The 12,371-nt window shown below is 41.0% G+C and overlaps 1 protein-coding gene across 9 annotated transcripts in view; it reads left to right on the top strand.

Annotated features, from left to right (window-relative positions):
* Window positions 1–12,371, top strand: part of RNF17 (ring finger protein 17) — a 227,700-nt gene that overhangs the window by 59,034 nt on the left and 156,295 nt on the right. For all 9 annotated transcript variants that reach the window (XM_039498951.1, XM_039498917.1, XM_039498969.1 and 6 more), the window contains 2 exons: window positions 2,773–2,847; window positions 7,635–7,924. In XM_039498951.1, coding sequence (XP_039354885.1) covers window positions 2,773–2,847; window positions 7,635–7,924 — 365 coding nt within the window. The remainder of the gene's footprint in view (window positions 1–2,772; window positions 2,848–7,634; window positions 7,925–12,371) is intronic.

Here is a 12,371-nt window from a genome sequence, read left to right on the forward strand (position 1 = left end):
GGAATGGTGGTTGAAAGATGAAGAGGCGTATGAATGTTTAACATATCTGGCACATAAATACCTTGCAATGCTACAAAAGTGCCATGCAAATGCATGTTCTCACTTTCTGATGACATTGCAAATAAGAAAAGGGCAGCATTAATTCCTGTAAATGTAAACAAACTTGTTTGTCTTAGCAATTGGCTGAACAAGAAGTAGGACTGAATTGGACAACCCAGGGAATTACAGACCAGTCATCTTAAGTTCTGTACCTGGACAGATAATGGAGCAAATAATTAAGCAATCAGTTTGCAAACATCTAGAAGATAATAGGTGATAAGTAACAGTCAGCATGGATTTTTCAAAAACAACTTGTTTCAAACCAACCTGATAGCTTTCTTTGACAGGGTAACAAGCTTCGTGGGTGGGGGGAAGTGTTAGACATGGTATATCTTGACTTTAATAAAGCTTTTGATACTGTCTTGCATGACCTTCTCAGAAACAAACTAGGGAAATGCAACCTAGTTGGAGCTACTATAAGGTGGGTGCAAAACTGGTTGAAAAACCATTCTAGAGACTAGTTATCTGTGGGTCACAGTCATGTTGGAAGGGCATAACGAGTGGGATCCCCCAGGGATCAGTTCTGGGTCCGGTTCTGTTCAATATCTTCATCAGTGATTTAGATAATGACAGAGAGAGTACACTTATAAAGTTTGTGGATGATACCAAGTTGGGAGAGGTTAGGTTTAAAATTCAAAATGATCTGGGCAAACTGGAGAAATGGTTTGAAGTAAATAGGATGAAATTCAATAAGGACAAATGCAAAGTACTCCATTTAGGAGGGAACAATCAGTTGCACATATACAAAATGGGAAATGATTGCCTAGGAAGGAGTACTATGGAAAGGGATTTGGGGGTGATAGTGGACCATAAGCTAAATATGAGTCAATGGTGCAACACTGTTGCAAAAAAAGCGACCATCATTCTGGGATGTATTTTCAGAAATGTAGTAAGCAAGACACGAGAAGTAATTCTTCTGCTCTACTCCATGCTGATTAGGCCTCATCTGGAGTATTGTGTCCAGTTCTAGGCACCACATTTCAGGAAGGATGTGGACTAATTGGAGAGAGTCTAGAGAAGAGCAACAAAAATGATTAAACATGAAAACATGACCTACGAGAGAAGATTGAAAAAATTGGGTTTGTTTAGTCTGGAAAAGAGAAGACAGAGAGGGGACATAAGTTTTCAAGTATGTAAAAGGTTGTTACAAAGAGGAGGAAGAAAAATTGTTTTTCTTAACCTCTGAGAATAAGACAAGAAGCAATGGTCATTAGATTGGACAATAGGAAAAACTTTCTAACTGTCAAGGTGGTTTAGCACTGGAATGAATTGCCTAGGGAAGTTGTGGCGTCTCCATCATTGGAGATTTTTAAGAGCAGGTTAGACAAACTCCTGTCAGGAATGATCTAGATAATACTTAGTCCTGTCATGAGTGCAGGGGACTTGACTAGATGACCTCTCTAGGTCCCTTCCAGTTCTAGGATTCATTGATTTGTAGGCTCTGAAGTTTTACAGTGTTTTGTTTTTGAGTGTGTTATGTAAGAATGATGAAGAGATTGCACTACAGTACTTGTATGGGATTAATTGAAAAGTACTATTTCTCTTATTTTTACAGTGCAAATATTTGTAATAAAAAATAATATACACGTTGATTTCAGTTACAACATGGAGTACAATATATTTATGAAAATGTAGAAAAACAGCCAAAATATTTAATACATTTCAATTGGTAGTCTGTTGTTTAACAATGCGATTAAAACGATGATTAATCACGATTAATTTTGTAATCACGTTTTTCGAGTTAATCGCATGAGTTAACTGCGATTATTATTTGTTAGGGCTGTTGATTAATGAAGTAGTAATACACCATATAAAAGTGAGTAACTTAAATTTTTTTCCAATCAATTGTCCACTCTTCTGCCCCTAGTGTATGCTGGGCTCCCACAAGGGCTGCTCAAGATGAAATCTCAGTGGCCTCTGACCATGAAGTTTCTAACAGAAATGACAGCAAATAATACACAAGTCCAATTTAAAGCTGGTACAGCTTCAGAGCCAGAGTCCTGACTGTAGAATCTTTATTTGGGTGCTGCTGTCCCTCTCTTGATCAAGAAAATAGTCAGAAATCTTTATTTACAGTTCTGTTAGCCTACTTCTTGCAATATGATAGGAATCAGATTTTGAGAGCTCTTAGACTGGCCAGAAAATTAAATATAAAAACTTTGAGATTTTTTTTCCTGAATTAATTTGTCCATCTTGATTTGGCAGGAGATGGAAATAGAGGCTTCATTTTGATGTAAGCCAGAAACAAAAAGATTAAGTACTTGGGCTTTGAGTATACTTTAGTTCCTGAGGATTGTTATTGGAAAATATAATTTATATTTTCACTACCCTAAGGATTATTTGTGGAACAGTGTGAGGCATTGATATAGAAACTCACTAAATAGATGCAGAAGTAGTGAAGGAATGCTGGGAAATCAGATTATACCACATAATATATTTGTGTAGAGGTAAATGAGCAGTCAAGTCTACCATTAGAGAGCTGCTATCAGTGTTAGTCACTGGTAATTTTCTTGGCTAAATCTGGAGAAATGGAAAACTGAATTGACCTCTGTTTCTTCACATTGCTTCAGACCCTATAGGACTTCACTAATTAGTTAATATAATATTTGTGAATTGTGAGACTGACTTAAACCTTTGGGTGACCTCCCTGATATCATTCTTCTTTTACTCTAGATTTCTCATGAACTGTGATGAAATTACCTCTATGTTCAAAAATATGGGGAAGATTGAATTGGAAATACCTACAAAGTAAGTGTTTTCTTTTTTTAATAAAGAAAACTAATGCAGTGATTTATGCAATTTTCTTACCGCTGAGCAATTTAGACACCTATAGCAAAGGTCTACATGTATGCTTACTGATTTTAAAACTAGAATGTACAGCTGTAGCAAGAGATCTTAAGTCAGTATTTCATTCTTTCTTGTTTGATTCAGATAAGAAGCAGGTCTTCAGTATAGGTTAAAACTACTTATTGGAGGATTGAGTACCATTGGGTATATTGGTATAAGGTGCCTTTACCATTGGGATTTCTTTATGCTTAACAGTATACCAACCTCAAGTGATGGAAAGGGGTGGAATAATTGGGATGTCGGTACTTCCAGTAAATGAAAATTACTCTACAAATGGGTTTACATTTACTCAAAGTTAATAGCAAATACTAAAATATTCAGTAATACAACTTTGGAGGATAAACTCTGATTATGAGGTAACAGAAAATCAATATAGATTAGACATAACTGACACATTTTCTTATTGGAAAACAGCTACTGTTTCTATTTCATTGAGCTTTGCTTTCACTTGCTCAAACAAGTTTTTATAAATGACTGTAAATTATGATGATTTATAGTATATCAAATTGATGAACTGATTGTAGTGGAGTGCCACAGGTGCCAGTATGTGGATCATCACTGTCTTCATTAATGGTCTGAAAAAGGGGGCATAGAGCATTCTAACATGTAGGTAATATTTGGGAAATGTTGCAAACTCTGGTGGGGAGAGGGAAACTCTACAGAGGGACCTAGAGAGGCCAGGAATGTAAGGCCATATCACCCTACCAAACTATCCATTGAAATCAGTGAATAGTTTTGTTTAAAAACTGATGGCATATTATGCCCATAGGTAGGGAAAACAAACTTAGATTCAATCTGGAAAAATTCAGTACACCAAGGAAAAACCCTGATATGCTTGGAGATAGAAACTTGAAGAGTAGTGATGTTAATAGACATGGAGGATGAATGTATATAGCAGGGGTCAGCAACCTTTCAGAGTCTTCATTTATTCACTCTAATTTAAGGTTTCGCGTGCCGGTAATACATTTTAACATTTTTAGAAGGTCTCTTTCTATAAGTCTATAATATATAACTAAACTATTGTTGTATGTAAAGTAAATAAGATGTTTAAAATGTTTAAGAAGCTTAATTTAAAATTAAATTAAAATGCAGAGGCCCCTGGACCGGTGGCCAGGACCCGGGCAGTGTGAGTGCCACTGAAAATCAGCTCACGTGCCGCCTTCGGCACCCGTGCCATAGGCTGCCTACCCCTGGTATATAGCAAAGTATACATGGCTTTACTCTGGGAGCATTCTGCACCAAAAAATTAAAAATTCTGTGCACAGTATTTTAAAATTCTGCATTTTTATTTGTCAAAATAACACCACATAATCACGCCAGTTTCAAATATTTTGGTAATTTATTTCAAAATACCTGTCAGCAAGTATGTCTGTAACAATACAGACAGACACAATTTTTCCCCCAGAGTAGAGAGTTAAATAAACCCCTATGACAACCCAGTTCCTGTTTCTCTGCCCCCTTCTTCCCCCAGAGCCTAGCTGGGGAGCCAGACACCCACAACCCATCCCCTTCAGAGCCCAGCCATGCCCCCATTTCCCCTAGCCAATATACACGCACCCCCTTTCCCCCAGGCCCCCCATACACAGATATCCATAGCCCCTCTTCCCCCAGAGCCCAACCATGCCCCCCCAACGCAGACACCCCCCCCAAATCCCAGGGATCCAGAAGGAGAGACAGCCTGATGGTGGGTCCCAGGCTTGGATGGAGTTTCCTGCATGCCTCCCTCTCCTTCCGTCAGGGCATGCTGGGAATTGCAGCTGCCGGGAACCTTCTAGCTCTCTCTCCCTCCCCCCAGCAGTGTCTTCTATGTGCGAGCTGGGTTCTGTTGAGTCCAGTGGCCTCTAGTAGCAGCTAGCAGCATTGCAGCCCATTTGGGTGGGGGGGAAGAGGGAGGAAATTCTGCATGTACAACATTAATTTCTGCAAAATTCTGCATTGTGCTGTGGCTCAGAATTCCCTCAGGAGTAGGGCTTGGAGCAGCCAGAATAGACATAGCATCAGAGACAGTAGCCTTCTGTAAATCTTTGAAACCTACTCTATAATGTTGCATTCATTTGATCTAGACATGGCTGCGAAAGAAGACAGATGAAGGGATGGATTTTAAGTGGCAGGCTGCAACTGTATTAAATGAAGCATGGGGAGCAGTGCTTCATGTCCTATCAACCATATTTTCTCATAGTTGGCTTTTTAAATGGCTCCAGTGTGGGGTTACAGGGGTTCTACCATATAACCCCGTAACCCAGGGTAGACTCTACTCAGTCTACCCCTAAGACTCCTAGAATCATAGAAGATTAAGGTTACAAGAGACCTCAGGAGGTCATCTAGTCCAACCCCCTGCTCAAAGGACCAACACCAACTAAATCAGTAGTAGGATTCAGACTCAGTTTGCTCATCTGAATCCTACTACTCACCCACCCATGGAAGGAGGACAGGGTACTTAAAAGGTAAGGGCCTCGTCCCTGCCCCCCCCCCCAGCACAAGGCACATCAGCAAAATCCCAGGCCTTGTGGGAACCATTCTTTTTAATTGCAATAGACTCCAGCCACAAGTTATGACAAAATTAACATTCCTACTAAATACTACCACAGATTAAGAAATCCTATTCCTGTTTAACCTAATTGTGCCTCCAAGATGCTGCAAAGCAGGGGAAAATGCTATGCTATGCTAATATGGCCTCAATGGAAATAAATTATTTCTTGACCGCAAAATAGATGATTGGTCAGACCTGCAGCTTCTGCAAGACACAGCTGTGAAACTACAGTTATAGGGAGAGGGAGTAGAGCTGCTGAAATAGAGCAAAAAAAGGCTCTATGTATCCTGGGCTAGGGGTTAAATTTGTGAAGGAGAAGAGTGAGGGACCAGTTAGCTCCCTTCCTCCCCAGCTGGCCAGTGAGTGGATAAAGCCTTCGTAGTGGGAGTGGCCCCCTTGTGACCCCAGTGAGTGCTCTACTTCCTCTTTCTACTTGGGCTATCCCAATTACTGCCTGTCACATCAAGTTTTCCACTTGTTGAGGTGGGTGAGTTTTGTTCCTGGCACCTCAACACCAGAAAGATGATGGAGGGAGTTCAAAGAAAAGCAACAGTGATTAAGGAAGGAATTAGCTTTTGAGGAAATAATAAAAAGAATCAAATGTGTACTAGTATAGGTTGAGCATGTGTGTTGGTGTGAAGGTGGATGAGGAGAAAATGTTTGAAGGGTGTAAACAGCACGTAGAAGGAAGAATGATTTAGGTATCACAGCAGGAATAAATGGATGAACTAAAGAAAAGAAAAATGTTTGAATGTTGGGAAAATTCCATCTGTCAGGTCCCTGTCCTGCCCAGTTATCCCAGGAGTATTAGGTCTTACCTGCACTAGGAATTTGACTCTATTCCAGCCAGCTTTGATACATAACTAGTGCAGACACCAAGTATAAACCATGAAAACTACAATTTGCACAGATGAAATTTTACTTAAGCACATTATCTTGATTTCAAGCATATGTGTAAAATGTGATTTTTTTTCCTTTTCCACACTTATATGCGGTGCAGTTACATGGGGGCCAGGCCTTTGATTGAAGGAATTGGGACAAGTTCCTAGTGGAGACAGGGCAGAATGAAGAATAATATCTTAAGGAAAATGGTAGCAACCCTATTTCTAAGATATTTATAACTAGATTGGGCAGACCTTTCAAATATATGTTTTAGAAAAAATCTTCTTCTGATGTAGAGTTGGAGTAAATAATCTAATACTTTTCTTCCACTTGTTTAATATGTATTACTAGGTTTGGCAGAATTAAATTATTTATAATTTTTACAGGTAATAGCAATACTTATTTTTAAGCATTGTTTTAGATTTTTTATTTAATTTTTCCACAGTTACAGGAAATTATAAGGGTATGTCAGAAATAAGGAAGGGTCAGACAGTAAACACTGAGATTTTAAAAAGTGTAAAGCTTCGTGACTGTTGAAACACAAATTGACAATGTCACATGTCAAAATATACAAAGTAAATATTCTTAAATAAAACTCCAGTAAGTTCTCAAGCAGCATTGTAAATTTCAATTATTATCAATGGAAATATTTCTTCCTAGGTTTGTGTATGGTGAAATTGACATTTACCACATTTAACCATAAAAATAGAATCTTTCCAAGCCTTTATATTACTATTATTCTGAGCATTTTAGGAAAGAACATTGTGAACATAAACTCTTCACTGCTAGATTCAACAATGAGGAAAAATAAGTATAACTTACCTTTCTGAGGATAGCAGGGATCTTCTGTATGGGATAGAGATTTTAGGGTCTGTTCCGGTCTGAAGAGCTATTGATCTTGGGGGCATTCTGCTACATAAAGCCTAGATCTATCTTTCACAGTTTTGGGGGCAGTCAGACTGTGTTGAACATATTAGGGATTTGTTTGTTTGGGATCAGTGGTTGGCATGAAGAGGATTTCCTCCCTGTTTTTGTCTTAAGAAAGTTATTGCTCCATTGCTTTACCATGTTTTGAACCTTTAATGGATGTTAAGGATATCTTGAACTTTGGAAGATTGCTTTTTATGTTTTTGTTTAAATAAAAAAAAATTGGTTCTTGAGAATAAGTCTCGGTATTTTATCCTGGAATCGTGATTGTTTAAAATAAAAATTCTACTTTACTGGTACCCTTCTGTGAAATAAAAATCTGAATAAGTTAATATATTTCTCCAAATAGATGTTGCCCTGGAGATGATGAACAAAGCATTCTCATGGTCAGTAATCAGGGAGAAGTATCAAACTGTGACAATTATTTGTCGGTAGAAAAGAATAAATTTACAACACTTGTCAGAGGTAATGAAGCAGAGACTTGTATACTGCAAGAACTTGATGTGCATACAGAAGTGACAAATGGCCAGCTTTACAAATTAATTACAACACCCTCTCAACAAAATATTCTGACTTTACCTCAAGCGATGTCTGGTCCTGATGTCATAATTGAAGAAATCATGGAAGATGACCAGGAAAGTGAGTTGCTTAATATTTGCTAATTTGAACATATGAATATAATATCTTTTAAACTGGTGTGTTTATCAAGACTAGCCCTTTTAGCACTCCCTTTGCTTCATTTTTTGTTGTTGCTTTTTCTGTAGCTGGAATTTTTCCATTCAAGGTTCTGATCAGTATGGGTCCTTGGTCTTGATAAAAGTAATCTCTTTTTAAACTATGGGTCATTGGTTTTTGGAGATTCATCCTCCTGGCCTCCCCCCACCCCCCAGTTTATTCTGGGCCTTCATACAGGCCAGTGTCTCGCTTTAACCAGTAACCGATTTAAGTCCCTCAGGGGATACCTAGTTCAAGTGATTGCAGATGTGTATTCCACTTAAGTGTGCACGTGGTCTGTGCATTGAAGCCAGGGAAATTTGCCTTACAGTACTTGTAGGGGTGCCACTCAAGTCCTCTGGTCCATAGTTCCTCCCATGGTTATTTAAGGGCAGTCCCATCCCCCAACACCCCTCAGTTACTTCTCAGTGCCCATGGCTTGAGTCGGAGCTTTGTGTGTGGTATTTCACTGCACACTTTCTGTGTGATGGTGTTCTGGGATTTTGCTGTATGCAGTTAGTAAGTAGTTAGTTCTAGTAGTACATTTAGGTTTAGTTAGTTAAGTAGATTGGGATGCCTTCACCAGGTTTTAAACACTGCCCGTTATGTGGGGTGCCTATCTCCAATAGTGCCCCCATATTTGGAGCTTATTGCGCCTGGAGGAGGGGCATATTAAGGAACGGTTGTCTATCTGTAAGTTGTTCAAAAAGAGAACGCAGGTGGCAAGAGATTTGCACCTTATGGAGCATGCCATGACACCTGGTTCAGCACCGGGGCCTCCACAGATCATCTGGTCCCAGAGAGACCTTCTGAGTTGGCATGAAATGTTGTTCCAGGCCCAAAGCTGAATTTCTCTCGTAGGAGGAAGAGGGATTATTCTTCTTTTGGTCCTCTGAGGAAAAGGTCTCAGAAGATGGACTAGAGCTATTCCATGGCTCTGAGAGAATCCTCCTCTTTTTCTAAGAGGAGTGCAGATTGGTACCGTGATTACTCAGGCACACAAGATAGAGTTAGGCCATCTAACCACTCTCTGGTCCCGAGTTGACATTATTTGGACCCCATACCATCAATTCCGGTACCATCTATGGGGGATGTCCATTGAGTCTGGTACTGACAGCATTGGTGTCGCCATTGACTGTCTATGCCATTGGCCTGCCAGGCAGCATCAGATCTTCTCTGCCTCTCCATTCCTGATTCTTCAGTAATTCAGGGCCATTAAGTTGCCATGGCTGCTTCTGCTGTGTCCTTGTTGCTACCTTATCTAGTTGCAGAGTTCTCTGTCATCAGCACCATTGTCCGAACTGCCCAATGCTCAGAGTGCCGACTTGAGGTCTGCTTCCCCCTCAGTACTGAGGGGCCTGTTGGCGCAGATATTGTCTTCGTCACCAATGATGACACATCTGCAGGATCAGTTCCAGGCCCAGCTTTGGTACCTACATCTGTTTTGATGTCTACTGGGAGTGCGATGCCCCTTCTGGTATTCAAGGTGTCTACTACTCTACCATCCTCGCTGCTGATGTGTCATGCATATTGGCATTCAAATTAGGCTGGTTGTTTGCTTGCTCCATGTGGGGTGGCTTCTGCGTTGCCATCGGACAACATCCAGGGTTCGGTGAGATTGAAGACATTTTCTCCCTCTCCATTGCTTTCGAGCACAGGTCCCAAACGTTTTTGAGTGCTCCTGTGGATTGCCATTGGTACCAAGATTGGCACCACTCTTGCAGTAGGCGTAGGAGTGTGTACTGACCACCAGTGCCCTATCCTTGTCCTCTGTGGCCTCCTTGGAATCCTTGGGACATTCTTTGATAGGCAAGGTCCTGGTCCTCAGTCCAGGGCAAAGTCTCCAATCCTGTCTGTAGTGTCCCCTCTTGAGCCACCTACTTTGCAGAAAGAGACTGAGGTTGCACTCTCTGAAATGGTGCAGCCTGAACTGTGCTTTCAGGGGCAAGTGCTCCTGCAAGAGGCTCCATTGCCCCTGCTCCCTTCCTCTTCACTGGATGATTGTGGTGCCAGATTTCTCTTCTCCTGTACTTAAGAATATTAAATTTTATCAGGGGCTGAGATGGATGGCTACAGCCTTGGACATTCAGGCAGAGTTTGTTCAGGAGAATACCCATACATTGGTGGACATCCTCCAGCTGTCAGCCCCAGTGAGGGTAGTTGTCCCTATAAAATAAGTGCTTTTGAAACTTACAAAAACTTAGTGGCATACACCAGCTTCTTAACCATCCACAGCAAAGTATACTAAAAGACAGTATTATGTCTCTATGCAGGGTTTTGAGTGCCTCTACATACATCCATCTCTAATTCTCTAGGTGTGGTGTCAGAAAATGTCAGATTATGGCAGGGGAGATACAAGTCCATGCTTAAGGACAGAGTATATGAGGCTAGATTTGATGGGGAGAAAAAAATTATTCAACCTTGTTAAAAATGTGCATTGTGAATCAGCAGGCACTGTTGTCTAAGTATCAGTTTAATTGGGAAGCTATGTCCAGATTTACTGACAACTTGTCAGAATCCTCCAGGGAAGAGTTTAAGGGTGTTCTAGTGGAGGGCCATCTAGTGGCCAAGACATTATTGCTGTTGGCACTCGGCATGGCAGTTAATTCTTCTAGTATTGTGGCATCAATTGTAACTGCAGCCTTGTGGCAGCAGAACTTCGGCATAACCCCTGAGGTTCAACAGAGCATAAAGGATTTACCTTTGGATGGATGGGTTTTATTTTCTGGGAAAACCTGAGAAAACACTACATTCTTTTAAGGACTCCCATGGTAGACTGCGTTAACTGGGAGTTTATTCCCCAGCCATAAAGAGATGTCATTCTGGAGGTCGTCAACAAAAGCAGAAATACTGCCTGCAGTGATGCTTCCAGCAGTCATCCTGCCGCACTAGGCAGCAAGACGTCTACAGGAAAGGACATAAGTCACAGAGGAGGGGGCCTTCTCAGTCCAATATTAACCAGCCAGTCCATCCTCTGCCAGCTTCAAGCATGCAGTCATTTTGACTTGCGTATTGAGAGCAGCATTCCAGTCATGGAGTTCCTGACTCCATCTCCAGAGTTTGGTGATGGGCTTGTCTTGGAAACAATAACCATGGACAAATTGGGTGCTAAGTACTGTGGGAGTGGGTTATGCCATCCAATTTCTGTCCATTTTCCCCCATCCCACCTCTTACCCTTTTCAGGGATTCCTTTCACGAGGTACCGCTCCTTCAGTAGGTTCACAGTCTGTGCTTCGGCAGCTATAGAGGAGGTTCCCCTGCAGAATCTGGGGAAGAGATTCTACTCCTGGTATTTCCTGAACCCCCAAGTCCTAGGATGTGGTGAGACCTATCCTTGATCTCTGCAGTCTCAACAAGTACATCAAATACACGAGTTTCTGCGTGGTTACCCTGGCTACTATTCTCTCTGCTTTGAATCATGTCTAGTTTGCTGCCCTCCATCTTTAGGACACTTACTTTCAGGTGGTGATTTTCCTGAGCTACTGGAAGTTTGAGATTTGTGTGGCAGGTCGGCATAATCAGTGCACAGTGTTCCCTTGTGGCTTCTTTGGCTCCATGTGTGTTTACCAAATGCGTGACTGTAGTGACACCGAATTTCAGAGGAATTTGTGTCTTTCCATAGTTGGATGATTGGGTTAGTGAGCAGGTCCAGAGAACAAGTCTTCTGTTGTGTCCAAATCACATTGTCTCTTTGATTGTCTGGGCCTGATTTTAAATAAGGGAAAGTCAACATTAATACCAGCTCAAAAAGTGGAGTGCAGTGGGACCCTACTAGACTGCGAGTTCAAGAGTGTTTCTGCTGAATGAGCAATTTTAAGCAGTTTATCATCTGTGTCTGTCCTTATGCTCTCATCTTTCAACTATGATCTGTATATACCTGAAATTGTTAGGTCATGTGGCCACATGCACTTACATATTCCACCATGCAAGGTTGTGCCTTTTGTCCTCTTCTGGGCTGGTTGAAAGAGGTGGTTACTTTGTAGGACTTGAACACTGTGCTGGCTACCCTTATGGGATTTCTGAGCCTCTGACAGCCTGTTCTCTGTCTCATCTGAGCCAAAAGATCCCCTTTCTTGTTGCTATAACATTTGCAAGGAGAATAAATGAGCTGCAAGCCTTTATGGCAAATCCCCCATATATGCAATTTTCAAAGACACAGTGACCCTAAGGTTGCATACAGAATTTTTGTCGAATGTAGAACCACTAAACCACCGTAACCACATACTATACTGGTCTGTGTTATTCTTAAGCTACATTCAAGCACATATGAGCAGCACCTTCGTATGTTAGATGTGAGGGAATGCGCGGTGTTTTATTTGGTAAGGACTGAACCATTATGTTTCATCACCTTGACTTTTTGTTTCCTGTGCAG

Source organism: Mauremys reevesii, linkage group 1 (genome assembly GCF_016161935.1).
Source record: "Mauremys reevesii isolate NIE-2019 linkage group 1, ASM1616193v1, whole genome shotgun sequence".
Taxonomy (NCBI): Eukaryota; Metazoa; Chordata; order Testudines; family Geoemydidae; genus Mauremys; species Mauremys reevesii.